Source organism: Eulemur rufifrons, chromosome 6 (assembly GCF_041146395.1).
Source record: "Eulemur rufifrons isolate Redbay chromosome 6, OSU_ERuf_1, whole genome shotgun sequence".
In the NCBI taxonomy this organism is placed as follows: domain Eukaryota; kingdom Metazoa; phylum Chordata; class Mammalia; order Primates; family Lemuridae; genus Eulemur; species Eulemur rufifrons.
The window spans coordinates 13,234,902-13,257,738 of NC_090988.1; the positions used below are offsets into that span (position 1 = coordinate 13,234,902).

The 22,837-nt window shown below is 44.6% G+C and overlaps 1 protein-coding gene across 1 annotated transcript in view; it reads right to left on the bottom strand.

The window, feature by feature from the left end:
* Positions 1-2,050: 2,050 nt before the first annotated feature.
* Positions 2,051-22,837, bottom strand: part of UBASH3B (ubiquitin associated and SH3 domain containing B) — a 131,816-nt gene continuing 111,029 nt past the window's right edge. Inside the window, exons 6-14 of the mRNA XM_069468806.1 lie at positions 20,337-20,545; positions 15,589-15,721; positions 13,779-13,899; positions 13,028-13,150; positions 11,556-11,648; positions 9,765-9,909; positions 5,522-5,628; positions 4,128-4,237; positions 2,051-2,203 (exon numbers count right to left, since the gene is read on the bottom strand). Of these exons, the coding sequence (XP_069324907.1) occupies positions 2,066-2,203; positions 4,128-4,237; positions 5,522-5,628; positions 9,765-9,909; positions 11,556-11,648; positions 13,028-13,150; positions 13,779-13,899; positions 15,589-15,721; positions 20,337-20,545 (1,179 nt within the window). The 3' untranslated portion in view covers positions 2,051-2,065. The remainder of the gene's footprint in view (positions 2,204-4,127; positions 4,238-5,521; positions 5,629-9,764; positions 9,910-11,555; positions 11,649-13,027; positions 13,151-13,778; positions 13,900-15,588; positions 15,722-20,336; positions 20,546-22,837) is intronic.

Consider the following 22,837-nt stretch of genomic DNA (forward strand, 5'->3'; position numbering starts at 1 on the left):
GATTTATCAGATCATCTCAGGACTAAGACAACCGGGAGAGATGGAGCAGAGAGCCAGTTCTGGGCTGTATTTTCTACAAGATGCTGCCCAGAACACACGGCTGCAGTTTCAAGGAGATCTGATGTGAGGTGTTCAAGCACTATTCCAAGCACTCAGAGCCCACAAAAATTTGGTATGTACCTAATAAAGATAATAGATCTAATTAAACAGTGGATTTGCTTCACTTCAAATACCAGAAGAATGAATGGTATCAACATTACATTAGTTGTAATGTGACTTTTAAGATCTTTAGTGGGAGTAATCTTCCTCCCAATACATTATAAAGCTAAAACATTTACATAAACATGTCAGCACAGGAGTATTTCCATACCCAGAAGCTGGATCACTGTTTGTGCAATGTTAAAAGAAACCACGATCTGTCTCTTAAAATATAAAATTCATGACATATTTCCCTCTAAGTGACTTTAAAAAATACATCCATACTCCTTTTGCTGATTAACATCTATAGCCAGCATCCTTTCACTTCCTCTTCTGTCCAGGGGCCATCAAATTCCAGTTTTAAATACAAGCATAGATCTATTTTTATACACCATGTTTTATGCATCTGGGTTTTGAAATTTATTCCATGTTGCTACAACATGTATAGATCTGTTTTACACTAACTAATGTTCTCTCTAAATGGCTGGGATTTCACTTTGGACACACATTCTACAGAGTGACTGTACCATACCAGACCCTTGTCTGTGGCCATCCACAGTCTACCAGTCACACAGTTAAATGAACATTGATAACTGATGTTTTGGTTTGATTGTCATTTATTTTTCTTTTAAATAAACTCCCTCTAAATGCAGGAAGTAGGTGTATTGAGAAACCACAGGATGTGGCTTTCCAAATGTTCTAAATTGCCCTACCTATATATTTTAAATTATCATAGAAAAACAAACAAAAACCAATAGCACAGGTAGCAGTGCAGTTGTGACTGTCTTCATTAGTTCCCTGACTTCATTATACATCCCTGGTATAACTGATGCGTTTGTGGATGTTCTGTTGTGGTTGACATGTACTGTGAGTGTCCAACAACCTGACCCTTGATATGGTTCGTAAAGATGTCCATATTGCACAGAATGAGCTTCTTGCTAACTCAAGTAATGTATCTAACATATATCCCTTCAAAAGGTCAAAAATCCTTAACTAGTTAATATAGTCTAGAGTCTAGGGGCAAAGGCAAAGGAATAATGGTGATTTAGAAGTGCGGTGGCTCGTTAGGCTACAATACGGGTAATTCCAAGTCACTTTACATTTTGCAAGTTCTCTGTGTCTATGATTGAATACTTCACACCTTTATCTTATCATCCTCCTGAGTATCCAAAAGTGCTTTGTCTCCCCATTTCACAGACAGAAGCAAAGGGGACAGGCTATAGCAACAAGGGCCAGCCGCTGTAGAGAAAGTGTGGCGGTACCAAGGCAAACGTTAGCATCCTCAAGCAGGTGTCTTGAGCCAGCGACACTGGTGTATGGGGTCTACTGAGGGTAGATTTTGATGTTTAACTTAAGAACAACTCTCTTCAGGGCATATTTTCCAATAACCTTAAAAGGATTCCTCAGCTTGGCTCTGCCTAATTGGAAAATGGAGTTCAAAAGAAAATTCCATCCCCCAACTGGCAGCTCAATGCTCCCCCAGCGGGATTCTGGGCATCCTCTTTCCTCTTGCAGCCCTTGCGGCGGGCTGGCGGCTCCCTTTGGGAGGAGTGAGACTTCTTAGCCGTGCATAGGTGGAAGGCAGAAAATGTCCTCTGACGCAGCAGGTGCCCGGATTCAGGAAGACAATTCTCCAAAGCCTTGTTAGCTAGGCAAGAGTTCAGAGAGAACAATTTTTTTTTTTTTTCTCTGAATCAAGTCTTTTTCTCATTTATGGTCTCATAGTAAGAACTTTAAGCATGAAAGGAAATATGCTAAATTATTCTGAGCTGTCCACTTGGAGTGTGCTGCAGATTTTCCCACTGTTACCGAACACAACAAAAAACACGTTTCCAAAAGCCCTTTTCTTCTCATTCACCCCTGTGCTTCATTCTTGGAGCAAGGTCTCTCTCCAGTTGAAGCCCCCAGTCGGTCCATGGGTCAGAGGAAGGATGGGTGGATCTGTCAGCTGCCATATTCCCGTCTCTCCTAATTCTTCACAGGAACAAAATCCCAGGTATGGGATCTGAGGTAAGAGTAGTAAAGAAAGGGGAGACAGAAGATGAGGTTTCATTCTTTTTTTTATTTTTTTTTAAATTGAGACAGAGTCTCGCTCTATTGCCCTGAGTAGAGTGCAGTGGCGTCAGCCTAGCTCACAGCAACCTCAAACTCCTGGGCTCAAGTGATCCACCTGCCTCAGCCTCCCAAGTAGCTGGGACTACAGGCATGCGCCACCGTGCATTTTTCTATTTTTCTATTTTTAGGAGAGATGGGGTTTTGCTCTTGCTTGGGCTGGTCTCGAACTCCTGAGCTCAAGTGATCCTCCCGCCTTGGCCTCCGAGAGTGCTAGGATTACAGGTGTGAGCCCCCGTGCCCGGCTTGAGCTACCTATTTAACTTGACTCGCAATTAGGAATTACCTCTTGGCACCCTAGCATTATATGTGGTTTTTTTTTTTTTTTTTCCTTTTCTTTTCTCCTATCCTATTAAGTAGCAATCTATAAACAATTACTTAATTGTAATAGGGGAGCTCATCATTTGATCGATCCTTCTGATGAATCCTCTTGCAATGCAAATACTCTTCCCTCTAATATATTGGTTTTATCCATTTCATTTTTTTATTGATCATTGAAGAGAATGCATTTCTACAAATCTCCTGTTCATTCCTGACTGTTATTCTTTAGGGCCACCTGAATCTCTTTGTGTCTAGGTGAAAGTTAAAGAATTAAACCTCGGCCAGGCGCAGTGGCTCACGCCTGTAATCCTAGCACTGTGGGAGGCCGAGGCAGGTGGATGGTTTGAGCTCAGGAGTTCGAGACCAACCTGAGCAAGAGCGAGACCCCATCTCTACTAAAAATAGAAAGAAACTATACAGACAGCTAAAAATATATATAGAAAAATTAGCCGGGCATGGTGGCGCACGCCTGTAGTCCCAGCTACTCGGGAGGCTGAGACAGAAGGATCACTTAAGCCCAGGAGTTTGAGGTTGCTGTGAGCTAGGCTGACGCCATGGCACTCTAGCCCGGGCAACAGAGTGAGACTCTGTCTCAAAAAAAAAAAAAAAAAAAAAAAAAAAAGGCAGCTCAAACATTTCTGAAATTATACTTGGACACAATGGGAAAAATTATTCAATTTTTGAAAACTTGAATGTTTTAACCTTGGTTTTTTTTTCCCCCATGTGGATCTGTAACAGTCAAAGTAGAAGCTGTGTCCTCCCTAACTTCAGTAGTCATGGCAATTTCAAAACTCATTTGTGTGTGTGTGTCCAGAGCTGCATCTACAAACAAGACAAAAATCTCTACCTTCCAGCAGCTTCCAGACTAATGGGAAGGACAGATGAATAAATAAGCTTTTCAATACCGAGGAAAAAAATTGCAATTGAGTTTGAACCAGATTCCCTGGTGGCAGAGAAAGGAAGTACCTAACTGGCCTGAAGGGAAGTGTGTAGGCGGTAGCTGACCAGAAAGCCTCAAGAACAGGCATGAAAATGAAGAGTCCAGATGTGTAGGTCAGCCTCATGGGTTTTCTGTCTTGCTGCCTTGTTCCTGGCTTTGCCTTTCAGCCCGATCATTTTAAATTGCTGCAATCCTTGGCCTACCTACCTACCTCAAGCTAATCCTTCAGATGCTGTGTTTTGGACTCACCTCTGTTTATCCAATCTAAAGTTCCTCAGGGAAATTCAGATAATTTGCTTATAATTCTTAGCTGCTCCCTAAATTTTAGCTCTTAGAAGCTGGAACTAGCTCTAAAACATTTTGTCTATTATGTAAGGTCTAATAAAGTGCCTTACACAGAGTACCACTCAATACATCTTGGTTGAGTGAAATCAATAAATGAATCTTCCCAGCTCAGCATAAACACATGCTTGAAAGAACTTAGCTATCAGCCAGTCATTGAACTGTTATAAAACTACTAGGCACCCCGGGCCCCATAAATGCAAGAATGAATTACCTTTCGGACCATTTGTACAAAGTCCTTGGAGTTCTGAGGTGACAGGCCCTGAAGTTGGCAGGTACACGCTTCAAGGGAAGATGCGTGGGCCACAATCAGAATGTTATTTCCTGGGGGAAAGAGGCAAGGAATGGGAAGATCATTTCTATAAAGACACATGTAATAAACACTGGAAGTTAAGTGCTCCGGAGAGGGGCAAACATATGCAAGAAGACTATTTGCCCAAACAATATTTTGAAAATGCTTTGTTATTGTTAAGGCAGCCTAATGTTTTTTTAAAAAAGCTTTTTATCTTAAAATAATTATAAATGGGAGGTTACACACACAGACACACACACACACACACACACACACACACACACACCAGGGAGGTGGCATGCACCCTTCACCCAGCCTCCCCCAGTGGTAGCATCTTGCATAACTAGGGCATACACAGTACAACCCACACAGCTTATTCAGATTTCAACAGGTGTACAAGCACTCCTTTATGTATAGGTGAGTATACGGTTCTATGCAATTCTATCACATGTGTAGATTGGTGTAACCACCACCACAATCGAGATACATAACTATTCTATGTTCACAGGGCTGTCTCTGCCACCCCTTCTAATATAGTTTTAAATGTTGCCACTGTTGAATTGTGAGAATTCGAAACTGTCTAGTTGACAGAACATGTTGAGTACCTTTACGGCTGTCAGTGGCTTAGAGTGGTAATTGGAAGGTGGGAATTATCCATAATTATGTTGCCTAGGGCTATCTACTGTTACCATGTTCATGTATATGATTCTGTCTTTGCCCTATGAATATAAGTATTTTAACTTAAAAAAAAAGGATATTGGGAACATGCATACTCTTCTGCAATCTGCCTTTTTCACTAGAAAATTTGTAGCCATACATATCATTAAATGTTTGAGCTCAAGGTTTAGGAAATTCAATAGCAAAAAGACTTGAGTTTTATAGAACACTGCTCTTAGTTGGTGATAGCAGGGACGGTAGGTGTATTTGTGTAGGTGTGTTTGTGTAGATGTGTTTGTGTGTGGGTGTCTGTGCTCCTGCATCAATTATAGGAAAAACAGTGGTATGCTAGAGAACTTTTGGAAATTGAAAGAGGAAATCTCCTTCACAGGGTGCAAAATGAATAGCTGTAATGCAGACTCTGTGTTATTAAATACAGTGACTAAGTCTTGTGTATTCTTTTGAAATATCTACCATTTTAGGTACTCAGGGAATATTACAAATTCAGTGTGAAAGTATCTGGAAGAGAGTCTGGAAATATATTTCTTTCCTATTAAGCAAGTTTGCCAAAGCAAACTGAAACGTCTTGAATAGCCTATTAAGCACGATGGAGAAATGATCACATATTTAAACATGGAGTCCAAGACTCTACCACCTACCTTTACTTTTACATTCACTTATTATTTCTTTTGTTACTTGGAAACTTCTACTGATATAAGTGTCATAGGATTCTGAAACCACTAATTTGTTGACTGGAATATGAGGTCTGTAATAGAAAAATGAACAAAGGAAATGAAAACATTTTGATCAAGAGACAAAGAAGGATATCACTCTAAACATTTATTTCAAGACCTTTCTAAAGCTTTAACATATCTGTTAATCCATTTCCCTAGAAAACAGGAAGGTATAGGTATAGGGAGGTATATCGAAGTATACAGAAACAAAGGCTATAGGTATGGTGTCGCAGTGTCTAGCTGAAAAATGAGACATTCAGTGCATGTTTCACCAGGAGGATAACATATAGCCGTCTATTGGCGGTCCTAGTCACATAGCTAATAGAGAGCAAAGCAGAGATTAGACCTCTCTCCCTACTGAGATCAGCAGGGATCTCCCAGGTCTCTCTTCAGGAGCCTTACTCACTGTATGCTGCAAGGATAGGTTTTAAAAAGACATTAAGTCCATCTGATTTGTGAGCTTACACAATTTTCACCAGTCTTTAAAAAAAAAATTTTTTTTTTTAATAGAGACAGGGTCCCGCTCTTGCTCAGGCTGATCTCGAACCCCTGACTTTAAGGGATCCTCCTGCCTCAGCCTCCCAGAGTGCTAGGATTACAGGCGTGAGCCACCACAGTCAGACAATTTTCACCAGTCATTTCCTTTTGTTTCTCTCTTACTTTGAACGCAGACCGTACACCTGGCACTGGGAGAATCCCAGGGGACATAAGACGGAGAGCCCAGTTTCTGCACTTGAGGAGCTGTCTGCGTGGGATGGGCTGAGGAGCCTATTGATGTAAACAATAATTGTGACACAACCTACAAGGGCATTTAGGAGGACGATCAAATTGGGGTCCCTTCTTGGTGACCCTGCACGTCACCAGTCAAACCCAGTCACCAATGCCCGCAGGGCCCAGCCTGCTTCTACCTGCTTCAGCTATTCAGTTTCTTTGTGGTTTCTGGTCCACAAGATGTTTCTCCTGTTTTTGAGTACAACTATGTCATTCCACTTTTCTGCTTTCTTATTTTGTCTTTCATTTCTGGGCGTTTAGTGCATGGCAGAGGGGGCAGTGAGTTCTTAAAGAGAATTCACATGGCATCTTGATCATAACACATTAGTACTGCTACTATCAGTGCTAAAAATATTTCCCGAGAGGTTCCCACGTGTCAGGCTCTGTGCAAGTGTCCTACTTGCATTCTTTCAGTACAATCCTCCCAGCGGCCCTTTCACAAATCCCAAGTTTATGGATGACAAAACGGAAGCTCAGAAAGGCTGCAGCTCCCTTGCCCACGCTCACGCCCAGCAACTCTTAGTGCCTGGAATTGAACCAGGGTCTGAGATCTGACCTGTGCGCTTGTCCCTCAACCTGGACAGCTCCTGACCTTGTTAAGGCCGCCCTTCTGCACATGTGGGCTCACTGTCCAGACAGGGAGGATGCCGTTCCATTTGAAGGAGAAACTAGCCCTTCTCTAACACTCATAGCATGCAAGTTTCTCCTAGGAAACAACCTTCTGAATCCCACAGCACCCTGGGGGGTAGGTAGAGACGTGAGTCACCACTTGTCAGGGCTGTACCTCACTGTTCCGGAGCAAACTCTTTCCCCTGCCTTCTCCTGCCAACCCCCTCTCATCCAGTGCCATCACCACTAGGTCACCTGGTCTTCCAGGAGGCTCCCAGGCACAGTGACAAAAGGCCGCTCTGTATGGCCCATGAGTCATTGCAAGGGCGAGACCACATTGCAACGTGTGAGATTTATGTGAGTGAAGAATGGGATGGATGCTGGGATCTGGTTCCTTCTGATCAGTTCTTGCCTTTGGCTTCTCCCAGCACCTTGAAGTTGAACCTATGAATGGCTCCAGTGTCTGACTGGCCCTCATGGGCATGAGACAGAGTCAAAGCTTTCCTGCCTCGTTAGCAGGACCTGTCATGCTGCTGGCCAACCTGTAGGGCCCTTGTACTGCCCTCAGAGTCAGGTGGGCTTCCCAGTGCCCACTAGATCTAGAACCCAGTGTTCTAGGTTCTCAGGTGGCATCCCCAGAACAGTGTCCTCCCTGGTGCACTCTCCACTCCCCAACCTGCTTTGGTCCAGGCCGTAGCTCAGGCCTCTGCCTTGAGCTCCACACCAAAGTCTGGTTCATTCTCTCTCTAACGCTCCAGATCCATGCCCTCCCCTGGTCCCCTCTCCGCCCAGTCAGGGCCCTATTCTGAAGCCTTGCCCAGCTGGTCTGTATTTCGCTTTTTATACCTTGCTCCTTCTGGCCCAGCTCCCCAAGACTGGGGCTGCTTTTCACCCCCAACCCCTAGGCTTGTCTTGCTGTGGATGATGCCTACATATTAGTCACCGGCCTGGTTAGTTTCCCTAACTTGGCTTCCTGTCCCGCCTCTGTCCTGTTCTCTGTCCACCCCTGCTGCAAGGATGCAGGGCTTTTCAAGCAGGGTTTGCCTGACTCATACTACCCTGGCTCTCAAGGCTTGCCCTTCTGCCTGGCACCACGCGTCTTCAATCCTTTGGGCACCACCTACTTGCTTCAAAAGCCTGTTCATTTGGCATCATTAATTTCATAGGGAGTTAAACTCTCGGGCCGTCCCTCTCGCATGCTTTAACTTTGGCTTTCTCAACTAGTTTACAGAATTAGAGGCTTCAGCTCCTCCCCCAACTTCCTCACCAGATATTTAGTAGGAAATGGTTGAATTGAATTTTGATTTGCCTGAGAGGGAAAGAAAATCTGGACTAAGGCCTGTGTCCTGACCTCCAGGTTCCCGCATTCATCCTTCCGCTTGCACTGCTGGTGGGTGTGAGTCTGTGTGCTGGAATGATCTGGAGACCTTCGTAAGTCAGCCTGGGAAGCAGCGCAGAACACACCTAGGGGGGAACTGCAGACACAGTTGGCCCAAGTTGGCCTGGGTGGGGCTGGTGATGAGTGACGAAAGTCACTTCATCAATGTTGGCAGCAGCTCCCCCTCTATCTGGGCCAGAGGGATGATGTCTGTTGGCATGGGGACAACAATTTATTGCTATTTCCCCCATAAAGAACAGAAAAATAGTGGCCACAGAGGGGATAGAACAAAATGTGACATGTTTTAGCAGCGATCTTATTGATTCATGTAGTTTTATTTTTGAGGAATGCTAACTCCTTTAAGATAAGAAAGACTAACACACACTTAATTAGTGGCGTTATCTGAGCTCTTATTTGCAGAGCAAAAAAATGAGTATGGAAAAAAAGATATTCTCTCCTACCTTAGTCAGAAATGCATGCTGCTTCATATGTGGTTTGGGTAGATATTTGAAATAAAAGGTCAACAGTATCACCAGGAAGTCAGTTCTGCTTATATTGGCCACTCGTTCTAAATCCTGCCCTAAGAAGTATGAACTTAATTCCCCACTATAATTGTTGTGACTGTCTGTTCCTCCTCAAAGAGATTTTACAAGTGCCTGAGTGGAGTTTTGATAGTATAATTATATTATTAGTGGATAATTCTTAACTGTGTACTTGTGGATTATTCACCTGGGAGCAATCTACCACCACTTTTTAAAATCCCAGCACAGACAGGTGGGTTTAAATGAAAAAGCAAAGGAACAGGAAGGAGACCACTGGAAAGCATATTATACTAATATCAGGCTTGACAGGCAGAAAGTGACCGATAAAAGTTAGCTGTTATTATTATGATGTGTGGTCACTCAGTGTATGTATAACTTTAGGCAAGCCATTTGAGCTCTCTCCTGTATAAAAATGGCTCACCTGCATTCTGGGGTTATAGCAATAATAAATGAAGATAATGAAGAGAATTAAAAATGCTTTAAAAAATTAAAAGTAAAAATCCAAGGCAAGACATTGTCATCTTCCTCATCTCCCGGCAAGCTTCTCAACTGCATCACCCTTAGCAGGTGATTATTCTTGGAAGATAAAATGGTTTTATTATTACACTGAACTAGATATAATAAAAGCCGGAAAAATCCAGCACAGGGGGTTGGGGATTGGTAATCTAATTCACACTAATGCCAAATACATGGGAATGTTGAATTTCCTCCAGTTTTGGTTTCCCAAATTATAGCTTGACTTCCACCAACATGGACAACTGCCTGTAGCTGATGTCTGTGCCTTCGTCTCCTTCCTGAACTTGGCCTGGTGATGGCGTAGAAAGTGCTTCCACATTGGCCTCAGGACGTAGCGGTTTCCAAGGGTTACCTGTAGGTTGTATCAACACTCAGGTTGGCCGCAGCTAACTCCGACGGAGGTATCCACGCAGGTAATGTGTTTCCGGCAACCCATTTTGTCCACTCAAATAAGCCAGGCTCTACACGGATCTTCAAGTGATTTTCTTGTTGTAAACCTGAGAGGTAAAATAAAATGAAGATGAGGGAAGTGCCGCTATAATAAAAATAAATTATAGGCCAAAGTGTTACAAAAATGCTGATAAATCAGCTGTTCTCTTTCCTACTGGCTGCTATACACAGCTAAAGGAAAGTGGAAGCACGTGGGTTTGGGAAAGGGTTTTTAATTTTTCTGTGTTACAAACACATGAGTTTAATATTCTTGCCATACTCCCAGGATGTATGCTGACTTTATGTGATATCTGATTTAAGAAAAAAGAATCCCACAAGTTAATATCCATATAATTTACTCAATTCTGTGACTATTATATGCCTCTTTTTAAAGTAAATTCTATGGTTATCTTACCAAGAAACCTCAGATATTCTCTTAGCATCCACTACAACAGCTTACATTGTATTTGAATATCATGTAAATTATTCATTTTCTCTGTTGGAAAATCAAATGTTGAATATCTACAAGTGCCAGTGCACAAATCCTGTGTTTTATTGTCGTGTAAATACCCTCAGAGTAGGAATCGTCCCTGCTTAGCTCTCTCTCTATTTTATAGTCCCGTTTTTCTGTGCAAATTTAATACATAAATGCCTTCTGGTAGTGAAGAGAAGGTTTACTTAAGGTTAAAGAATAGAAGACTCAAATATAGTGTCAAGTTCTTTGTTGGCTTGTCTAGTTCTGGCTCACTCGCTTGTGTGGTGTAAGTAAACAGTCTAACTCTGTTTCTGTTAGTTTTCCTTCCTGTGAAATGAGAAAAGAAAGATACCTATAACTCACACTTTCACAGATTTTAGGGTGACAGTTGAGTGTCTTTATAGCAATGATGCTTTTAAAGTCTTTCTAATTAACTGAAGAAACAAAGATGATTAAGATTTTAGACTTTCTTGGACATTGGAGCTCATAGTAAAAAAACTCAACAACAAAAACAGATTTGGGACTTTTGGCTGGGTGTGGTGGTTCACGCCTATAATCCCAACATTTTGGGAGGCTGAGGTGGGGGTTTGATTGAAGCCACCAGTTCAAGATCAGCCTGGACAATATATTGAGACCCATGTCTCTACAAAAAGAAAATTTTTTTTTAATTAGCCAGGTGTGGTGGTGCAAGCCTGTAGTCCTAGCTACTTGGGAGGCTGAGGCAGGAGGATTGCTTGAGCCTGGGATTTTGAGGCTGCAGTGAGGTATGACTGTGCCACTGCACTCCAGCCTGGGTGACAGAGTGAGAGCCTGTCTCTAAAAATAATTAGTTAAAAAGAAAAGATTTGAGACTTAAAAGAGTACCATTGCTACTGTAAACAAGAGACAAACAACAAATCTAAAAAGGCAAAAATTATTTGACTATTTTAAGTGCAAAGAAAGGATCACGCTCCATAAGCTCTAAATATTTTGCAAGCCTACGATTCATCCAAGAAAGCTTTGAATTCTCAAGAAAAACATCATTATTAATAGTATAATCCCTTTTATTTCGCTTAGGCTGCCAGAGTATGATTTTGTGACTTGTGCAAGATCATCTTCTGAAAGAATCCTTGCTAAAAATTCCAGATTGAAACCTTTCAATTGGCTAAAGTCCCATGACTCTAAGATAATTTAGGTGTGGGGCTGCCTAGAGACAGAGGTATGGACTATTCGACCTTCGTCAACCCGAGAGTCTTATACCTTTCAAGATATTGTGTGCAGTCTGAACGCAGCGTAGGGACGGGGAACAATAGACGTGGTCAATAACTGTGTGACTCTCTAATAAGGCTTCACCTGCAAGCAAAACCAAAGCAAGAATCAGTCTCATAGATTTACTCAGCTTAGCTCGGCATTCAAAGTGAGGGGTACCAAACAGACTTTGGGGACCCCTCGTTCCTAGTTGGGGCTCACGTAGAGGCAGTGCCTTCAGCTTTGTTTCTAACAGATCCCTTTACCAGTGTTCCTGTGGAACAAGGCAAGTGCCAGACCCCTGTTTGTCTGTTCTTTCCTTCTTCCTGACACCAAAAAGTGGTAAGACACCCATCGGGGAGAAACCCAGGAACATAGGACAATGCTGTGACTTCAAGTTTGTGATGGAGGTGAGAAGGTTTATATTATGAAAATTAGACCTTGTTTTAATTTTATTCTGTGCTAACCAAAATCTCAACTTATATTCTTGGACACCAGAGATAAATCCCAACACCTGATAATTTAACCCTTCCTTCATAGAATCCACTTCTTGTCTCCACTGTATAAAGTCCCAACACCTCAATGTGGTGGTCAAGGTCTTCTGTGAACTTCTCTTTCTCCATCTTTCCAGCCTCATCTCTTGCCCTGCTTCACAATTTATAGTCTAGAAACAAGACCGCTTGTTTCCACTGTGGACTTTTGATGCTGTTTCTTACTTCCGTGACTTTGTGTATATGGTTCTTCCCGCTGAGAAGGCCCTCTCCTCCCTCCTGCTCCGTCTCTGACAGCAACTTCCACTTCAACTCCCAGCTTGCCTCTCTTCTCCTCTAAGATTTTTTTTTTTTTGTGCTCCCATAATACTCTGTGCATGGCTCTGTTATTGAGTATAACATTGTATGATATTTGTCCAAGCATAAGTTTGTTTTCCTGAGGGTGGGGACTCACACCTGGGGCCCCAACACATAGCCCAGTACCTTGCACAAAGTAAATAATCAATAAATATCTGTGAAATGACTGAACCTCTCTGCAGGTACCATCTCTGTGTGGCAGGTATGGAATGAGCCTGCAAAGAACTGAGCATCTTCCAAGCATCAGTTGGCTTCTATAAATTCAGCCACTCCAGGGCTCCCTGCTCCTGACTCTTGCCCTCTTCTTTCAGCCATGTGGCAGAGGCTGCTGTCTTGAACTAGAAGCTGACCTGTCTGCTACACCAGGGACCTAAGTAACCCAAGCTTGACCTCCCCCACCGTTGGGTCATACACTCCTCAATAGGGACCACCCCTCATTCACTTTGGTAAGTCAACCCAGGGCTGAGCCCAGTGTCCCAAACCTAATGGTTGTATAATAAATCCCTTTGACTTGCGGAAATATATTACTTGCAGGGAAGTTATAGAAGCCCCCAGGAAGTGTACTGCATACCCACTGGTACCAGTCTTTTAAAGAAGCAGCCAGGAAATGCCATGCAGTCATTCTAGGACACTCACCCACTAGTCTTGCTTGCATACATCCGAAGACGGTGATTGGAGCATCTTTCTCGTAATCCCGGAAACCACCACTCCGCTGAGGTAAGCTATGAGGCATGTTCAGGTTGGTGCGAATATAGCGGCCTGGAGAAAGAAATGGTCAGATAAAGGCCACGTGAGTGTCTTGTTTCCTTGGGGCTTCCCTTACTGATCCTGACACTCTCTCCACCCCCATTCCTACTTGGCCAAAGAGACCAAACTGAACTCGTAGGAGCAGATGGAAAACATCAAGGCTGACACTTTCCTCCAGAGAATGACTTGGAATTCACCATTCATTCTGCCGACAAAAATGTCAAGAGATAGTTTCTGAGTGAAAGTAACAACCAGACACGTTAAAGCAGGTGGCATTCTCCGATTAGGCAAGCCTCCCTGTCTTAAAATGCCACTCAAATGGAAATGGAACTGAATGAGCCGGGGTGATCTAACGGAGGAAACTCTGGCCATGGAATCAGGGCACGTCTCTGCTGCTGACTTATCAGATGACCTTGGGCAAGACATCTGCCATCTTTGGTCCCTGGTGCCCCAGTTTATAGGATGGTGACAAGAAAACTTACCTCCTCCTTAAAACTCAATCAGTAAGGATTTAGAGATTACAGACATTTTCTATAGCACAAAACCACGAAAGACTCCATCTGGATAAATGTAGCTTGGCTGCGCCCCCTAGAGGCCACGATGGGTATGCCAGTGCTGAGCAGGCCTGCCAATAACTCACCTTTGGCATCAAAGCACTGGGACAGCCAGTACTTCCCAAACACAACGTCCATCCTCTCACCGTGCCGACACACAAAGAGGCATCGCTTCTGAGGGCCAGGCTGGCTGTTGACCCTCAGAGGCTGCAGAGAAAGAAAGGCTGTTAGTGAGGAAACACGTGGCAAAGTAGACACGTCCTGGAGCCAGGTGCCAGGTGAGCTGAGCTTCAGTACAAGTTTCGCAAAGGTATGACTCGGACAAGCCTCTTAACTGCCTTGCATTTAGGTTGGCCTATCTGCAAAATGAGGATAGTAAGACTCATCCTACAGACTTCAGAAGTCATTCTCAGGCTCAAATGAGGTAAACTGCTGGTGCTTTGTAAAATAAGAAGGGTTATGAAAATGCTGCTGCCTCTGTTAGTGGGAGTAGCATTTGGCCATTATGAAAACACGAAGGCCAGTTGAAGTTGCAGCTCAGAGGTACGACCAGCCACTAACGTAGAGTAGAGGTAGCCATCTAATGGGACAGCTTCCTCCTCAAAAGGGATGCTTCCTCAACTTCCTCGGGAGGCGAGGACTTCTTTTATCACAAATGTGCCTGCCTCATCTCAAAAGCGGTGCTCAGACCATGTGGTTCTCATGGTCTGCTCCTGCAGTGAGGCCCCGTTTTGCCTATTCTCGTCACCGCGGGGGTGCTGTTGTCTGACTAAGTGCACGTTCAGGGCGGACAACTGCTACCTCTGCGTGATAAGATAGGCAAGTCTAGTCAACGGCATGTCCAAATGACTTTGGTTCTGGGTGGAACCTTTTTTTTTTTTTGAGACAGAGTCTCACTCTGTTGCCCAGGCTAGAGTGCCATGGCATCAGCCTAGCTCACAGCAACCTCAAACTCCTGGGCTCAAGCGATCCTCCTGCCTCAGCCTCCCGAGTAGCTGGGACTACAGGCATGCACCACCATGCCCAGCTAATTTTTCTATATATATCTTTAGTTGTCCATATAATTTATTTCAATTTTTAGTAGAGACGAGGTCTCACTGTTGCTCAGGCTGTTCTCGAACTCCTGAGCTCAAACAATCCACCCGCCTCGGCCTCCCAGAGTGCTAGGATTACAGGTGTGAGCCAAAGTGCCCGGCTGGGTGGAACCTTTACATGTTTCTACCTTCCTTCTTTCTGATGCAGTCAGCTGTTCCCACTTTCCTCAGTGCTGCTGGGTTCATGTTGGCCAGCACTTGACTTTGCTTCCGGTTGCCCTGACATGGTTAATACATGGAACGGTGGCATGGTTTTTCCCATTTCTTTTCCTACTGTTGCCTAATTCAAAACCTGGGCTCCAGCCAAATTGACCTACTCTCTTGACCCGCAACATGCTTGAACTTTCAACTTGCTTTTGTCTGTAATATTCAGTAGCTACTGCCCCACTGCTCCCGTCTCCAACCTTTCTTGGACAGGCAAACATATACTGCGCACTCACTATATGCCAGTTACTGTGCTAAGAGCCTTATTTTATTATTTTCTTTAATCTTCACAGCCAATTTACCAAATAGATACAACTATGGGCATTATTCCTACTTTAGAGATAAAATCTCCCCTCCTCTCTCTCGGAAACAACCTTCCCTACTAGCCTAGACTCAAGTGTTGGTGGTGGTTGTCAGTACCACATAGCTGACCCTTCCTAGCTTTGAATTACTGTATATCTTTTAAAATCTCACGTACTTTCTCTCCTAGAGATCAGAGACCCTGTGGGGACAGCCAGGGTGATGCCTCATGGTTAATAAAGAGGTTCTCGGTGACTTCTGATCAGAGTTGAGGGGGTGGCCCTGATGACCCGCCTACCTGCATGGGCTGGCAGATGATGGTCAGGGGCGTCGTCTCCCCCAGTCCCTGGTCCTCGTACTGCCGCCTCTCCAAGACTCCATCCCCAAATGTGAGAGGGTTGGACGATGACGTATTTAAGATTGAGTACGAACTGCAATGGAAGATAGGGAAGACGGTAACTGCTTTGGCCACGAGTCATCAGCACTTCCAGGGCTCAAGAGGAGCATGGGGATCAGCATGAGACACGCTATGGGTAGCACAATGGTGGGGAAGGCTGAACAGAACGCCCTATTCCTGGAGGAACATCTTGTTTTCTACTGAAGTTTTGCAGTTAGTAAATCAGGGGTAGATGGACAGATGCATTCATCCCTCTGGGCAGGGATGGGACCCAATGATTTTGTGCTTATTAGGATGCCGCAAGCATGGTTGGCACCAAAGGCATGTTAAAGAATAATGAGGTATCAATTATGTACCATTGTCTGCAGCTATTTTTCTGGTTTAAAAGAAATAAACAATCCCAGTTGTCTTTAATATTTTCCATGGTAATTTCCATCTGAAGTGAAGAATGAATGGGGATTTTTAGCATCTCCACCACTTTGCCCCCAGGTCCTAATGGTCCAGGAAACTTCATGGCCACTGGCCTCTATCCTACCCTCTTCAGCCTCCAATCCTACCCCCACCTCACTAACCCCTCCAATGGGACGATTAAAGACAGAATAATTTCAGAGGAGACTGTTCTCACCAGATGTTTAGAGCTGTGAGCCAAGAACTCTCATTTCTGAGTGTGACTACAGAAGCCCAAAAGAGGTCTCACTGAAAGGAAGTCGGCTAAAACATGCCAAGTTTAAATTACTGTGAATAGTAAGACCTCCACAAAGCCCCATCTAATAAACATCGCCATTTAAATACGGTAGTTAGGCAAATCCAACAAACATCTTGCCTGTATCGCTGGATAGAGGCAGGGGGGAGCATTCAAGGTGTAGATGTCTTGCTTCTGTACGACTTGGGGAGCCACACCCCAGTTTACCTGGCACAGTACTGGTTTGTGTCTGTTCCCCCAGCAAATTGTCCAGTTTGGCACCTGTTCTGGATTATTCATTTTAAACACTGCATTATTATTAGAATTTTATTTATTTATTTATATATTTGAGACAGAGTCTCACTCTGTTGCCCGGGCTAGAGTGCTGTGGCATAATCCTAGCTCACAGCAACCTCAAACTCCTGGGCTCAAGCGATCCTTCTGCCTCAGCCTCCCAAGTAGCTGGGACTACAGGCATGTGCCACCATGCCCAGCTAATTTTTTCTATATATATATTTTTAGCTCTCCATATAATTTCTTTCTATGTTTAGTAGAGACGGGGTCTTGCTCTTGCTCAGGCTGGTCTCGAACTCCTGAGCTCAAACAATCTGCCTGCCTCGGCCTCCCAGAGTGCTAGGATTATAGGCGTGAGCCATATTCAACAATATGATAAAGCTAACCAATTGTTAGTAAACTTTTTTCCAAAAATTATACAATTTTAATATTTTAGCACCCCTTTCACTCTCAGAAATGGCTCTTTTTTGACTATAAATAAATGATAGATTCATTCTACTTATAAGCAATGGTGTCTCAGAAGCCTCATACTTTGAAAAAGTGATTTTCAGCCCTTGTATACATCAGAACCACCAGGGGGCCTTTAAAAACTACTCATGCCTGGGCCCTCCTCACGGTCGTGACCGTGACTCAGTGGCGTGGGGCAGCACCCAGGAACCTAACAGTTTAGCAAAGCTGCATCAGTACGTCTGACGTGCAGCCCAGTGAAACCTGTTATGGTAACATTTAAGTAACTGTAGCCCAAGGAAATCTGCTACTCACGCAGTCTAATAGACCAGCTGTTCTCCTTTATTTTAAACTGAGACCTTCCCAAACATCACACAGTTAAAATTCAGTCTCACTGTCTGACTCATCAAAGCTTCGGGGCCTAAGGCGTCTGACTACCTGGAATCGTGCTGACATCTTGCCTGTGCGTGTCTCTTCATTTCTTTATTGCAGCTGTGAAGATAAAGATAGGATCCCTTCTCTCCCTCCTTAAGCTCACGGTGGCGAGGAGAATGGCAGCCTCTTTTCCTTCTTAACTGACATCGTAATCAAAGGACCTGACTCACTCTGAGACAGCTTGGTGGCTGTCAGTCCCAGTAAGACAATAGTCAGATGCTTCATACTGAGAACAGTGAGGGCAGGAAGCCGGGCCTGGCACCTAGAACGTTTTCTCAAGCACCACTTGCTCCTCCCTAGGACACACTAGGCCTGTTATGCGCAGAGGGGTCAGGTAGCTCACTCTGCCTCAGAGGACGCAATGGGGCTTCATCAACTGACAAATACCTAGGGATGCTCAGAACCATGCAAGACCCTTCAGTACAGGTGGCGAGACAGTATTTCCCTGGAAAGGACTCAGAGAACTGAGGAGCACAGGGTAGGGAGGGTTGAGAAAGGTCACTGCCCCCAAGTCCCTGTGTGTTGCCTGGATCCCCCCTGCACGCTCCCATCCATCCAGCCAGGTCATGCCTGAGCACCCGCATGGCTCTGCCTCCTCGCGTCTACCTTTGGTTGGGACTGAGAGAAGGTCTGGCTTACAGGGAAGCCGGGCTCTACCTCCTTGACTTATTTCTACCTCTGAGGTTAAACAGGAAAGTGCAGTGCTTATAGGATCGCTTTTGCGGAAGAGACATTTGCTTTGATGAGCGCGTAAGCAAGGACTGGTAAACACGAGATAGAAAAAAAGAGTAATCATAACGGGAATGACTACTTTATAGACAGTGCTGATATATACCTGACCGATCTACGTAAAGCAAGACCACTCGAGGCAAGTGCGATTGTGAGCTCTGCTTTTTAGATAAGCAAACAGGTTCAGAGAAGGGGATACAACTTGGCCAAGGTGACGCAGCTGGTAAGTGGGAGAGTTAGGATTTGGATCCAAGACTATTGGAATCAAAACTTAAATCCTTTTTTTTTTGAGATTGGGTCTTGCTCTATTGCCCCGGCTAGAGTGCCATGGCATCATCATAGCTCACCGCAACCTCAAACTCCTGGGCTCAAGCGATCCACCTGCCTCAGCCTCCCAAGTAGCTGGGACTACAGGTGTGCATTACCATGCCCGGCTAACAAAACTTAAATTCTTAATTGCAATGTCCTAATGCCTAACATTAGTATTTCCCTACTCTATGCAGGGCTGGCTGTGGAAGCTGATAGTTTAATTTCAGACATGGTACCCAGGGAAATAACATCACTAGTAATTTCTCAGAATAAAAGAAAATGACATATAGACTGAAGTCACTTAGGTTCACCTGTGCTTCAGCCTGAGCTCTACCTCAGGGCAGAGTGGGTTTGAATGAAGTGACTCTAAGCAGGTTGGCAGTGCTTCTTATATACACTCTTCTCCCACATGTAGCCCTACTTTTAAGAAAGAGACCTGGGAGCTGTGCTTTATTGGGCAAACAATCTTTTAGTTCTCAGTTTATTCATGTATATTTTGCTTTACATGTTTTTATAGGGATAAAATAGTGACTTTGGAAACACAGCTTAGGTATTTTGATCTTCAGAAACATTTTTGAAAAGGCAAAGTTTGGGGAACATGAGGCAGCTTTGACACTCTAATTTTGTGCCACCAAATGCTGGATGTTCATGGGCTGGGGTCAGATGGGGAAGTGGGGGGGAGCAGAAGGGATTGCGGGTGGGGGTTATTCAGGAAGAAAATATTCTTTCCCATCTTTGGGCTTGTGGTTTTTCTGTTTGTTGCTCACCAGGGTAGGGGACTTTCTTTTCTTTTCTCCCTCCAGGCAAAACACTTGCTGAAATCGCCCCTCTCTGCTTCTCTTTTATGGTGGCAGCAACAGCGTGAGCCACCAAGCAGCTGGTGCTCAGGGCTTCTGCATCGCAGCCCTGTTGCCGCACGGCAGAGACAAGAGTGCGAAAAACAAAGCGGCAGCACACCCTGGCCAGACGCCCGAGCGTGTCAGGGAAGCGCTGGCTCTGAGCTGCTTGGATTAAGAAAGAGAAGGTGCCTTTTGCTCCTGTGTTCTCTATCGGGACAAAGCTAGCCAGACAACAGAGGCCACTCTGAGCATGGGACCATAAGCAAAACAATAACAAGGATGGGTGGAAAGTTATGACCCTGAAGAAGACTGGGGAGGCAACGTACCCTTTCCGGGTTCTGGCAGTTGCAGTTGCCATTGCCTTAGACACGGTCTCCGTTGTCTAGGCAGCAGGCGCTGCATCTGAGGACTTGCTCAGGGTCGCCTAGCAAGTGAGGGGCACAGTTAGGGCTGCTGACCCTTGAAGCCACTTCCACTGTTGGTCTGGCTGGCATAGTGGGAATCTGCCCAGCTGCTCTGGGGGGTCAGACCACCCTGAGTAATGACCCAGAAAGAGGTGGACAGAAGCCCCAAAGCCGTGAAGACATAGCACTGGGATGACACCACCCTTCCGTCAGAAGAAATGGACCTCCAAGCAGCCTCGGTTTAGTCTCCCATCGGGAACTCAGGCAGACAGCTACATCAAATGGGGAAGGCAGAGTGAGGCTGAGCAATTCATTTCATATTTTTTCCATGCCCCAAGTCAACTCCTTTCTGGGAATTCTGGAAGCCACAGAGCTTTCTTCCCCTCGGACTCCATTTCCTGTTACTGGGGCACTGTGTGTCTAGGATCAAGTCCATTTCCACCACCTCTTCAAAATTTGCCACAGCAATGTTCTCCAAAAAGCAGTGGGCAAATCTTGGAGTCTGCTTACCCGTGAAATATCCAGGTGCTGCATTCGTCGGCCTTGGTAATGTAATTCTCAGGCAGGAGTCCAGAGCAGCCGGTGGTTAAGGACGTGCCGTAGATCCAGCCCTCACTGGTGCTGGTCTGCTCCATTGGAGACATGAAGATGAAGTCCCCGGGGACCAGTTCCAGCTCGTCATCATTCTGTGGGGTGTAGGGGTAGATCACCTGTAATGTCTGCAAAAGGAAGACAAGATGAGTGAGTCCCATGCCTGAGACTGTGTGTTCTGCATTAACGCTGCACACCTCCAGATGGCGCCATGTGCAGGAGCCCCTGAGACCCACAGGCTCTGAGCAGATTTGGATTCCCATCAGAGAGCACTTCTCTCTTCAGGGTATTGTGGGTGTGTGCCTGGGGGGATGGATGGTTCCGGACTTTCCTTCAGGCATGGCTTCACTTCCCATCAGTATTCAAATATGGTTTTTGGAAATTCAATGGAAAAGCTGTCAGCTCTCGGGTGAACTGCTATACAAGTGGACTTAGACCTCGTAGTCCCCATTCCATCTGCTGGGGTGGGCACCATAATAGACACTTGAAACCCAGCTCTGTGTGAGGGTCACAGAAGGGCCAGGCAGAGTGACCCTCCTACGGGAAGGGTTGAGGAATGAAGTATTCCCCTTTCTATGTAACTTAGCTGTTGAAATAAGACATGGTCCCTGCCTTTAAGGACCTTTCTTTAAACCTATGCAGCTTTAACAAAGACCTTGAAAGAAAAAATACATCTTTCATAGACATCAGTGGGTATGTCAGCATGGAACCAGCTTCAAGCAGCAAACAGAGAGAGAACATCTTCCTTCTTGGGGCTCAGAAAAAGCCCCTTGGGCCAACCACAGGCCATGCCACTTGGCAGATTTATTTCATTTGTGTGTATGTGTGTGTGTGTCCCTTTCCTGGTATATATAAACAGTGTAAGCATAGGCATAAAGGTACTCTGGAAGACATTTATTTCACTATTTTTTGTTATGAGCAGCAGGCGACATCTCATTAGTAAGCAAGATATTTCGTATCCTATTTGTTTCACAAGGGACCGCAAGAAGGAGAATGCTTAAATAGCTTTTTCTAAGGTTCCAAAGCCATTAGTTGGAGGCTAAATATTCTGGGTCCAACTTTCAGATTTTTAACTTTGTTTGGCCTCAGTTTTCCCATCTGTCACATAATACCTAGACTATAAAATTTAAATTGGACAATCTGAGAAAAGGCCTTAGGACAGAGCCTTGTACACAGAAGGGGCATAATTATTCCTACTGAACCATGGCACCCGACCCCCCATGTGATGGCCTTCCTTCCAGCCGGCCCTGACCCTGGATGCTGTGCTGGATAAGCCTATGAGCTAACCGGCTCGCTGGTGTCAAGGTGACACATCAGAACATGCTGGAAAGAGAGAATGTCCTTCTGGAAATCTCTAATGAAAGGAGCCAGTAACACAGTGATTCTTCTTGGAGGATAAAATCGATAATGCACAGAACTCGTCTGCGCCACTCGATTTGCACTCTAACCTCACGTGCACTCTAACCATCTTTCCAAACAAGCCAGGAAGGTTTTCTGCAGGATCGTTCAAACAGCTTGAAGGGCACAACAACAACAAAAAAGTCACATGAAATCTCGTAAATCTCAAGGCTGGGTGTGTGATGTTCCATGAAAAGAAACATTCTTTTTCCTGGAACAGGGTGTAGAAAGTCTCCGAGTTGTCAGGAAACAAGCCTAAACTTGAGTTCCTCAGATACTCAAGCACAGCACGGTCTTGGCTCATCGTGCCTTTGGCCCAGTAGTGCCTTTCCCTCGAGAAACTCAATGCAGCTCCAGAGAACTCCTCCTTCGTCCTATCACATAGTGGAGGTGAGCATTCTAGCTCTAGGGTATTCTCAGGGAAACTGAGGCACAGCAAAGGTCGGAGACACTATGTCTTAGGCAGAGAGTAGTTGGACAATAAGTGGTTTTGACTTATGAATGAACAATAAAAGGATTTAGGTATTATAATAAATTTGAAATTATAACTGGGACCCATGTCCCCCCTTCTTGTTCCTTACTCATCAAAAGCAGATAAAAACACTTAGCCTAAGTTTGCGAGATAGACACATGCCTAGCTTGTATCACATTATACTCACTCTTTTGTTTTATGTTTGGCATGTACTTTTAAGAATTCTCGAGTGCATCTCTGGTATGTGTCTACTCCTTTTCAACACTGGGTCTGAACTTAAAAGTTTAATGACTAAAGGGCAGTTTCAGCCCTATAGAGTTAGAGGAACTGAATCACATTGCCTTTGAAGCCCTTTGTATTCTTAGGAACAATAACAGCTGCAGCAATATTTCTGTTGCGTCCACTCTGTGCTGGGTTAGAGCTTTTTCATACATCCTCTTATTTAGTCCTCACAACAGTCTAGCAAAACATTATCACCATTTTACAGATGAGAAAACTAAGGACTGACTGGAGAGTTTTATAAGTTGTCAAAGTGAATCTAGCCACTCCT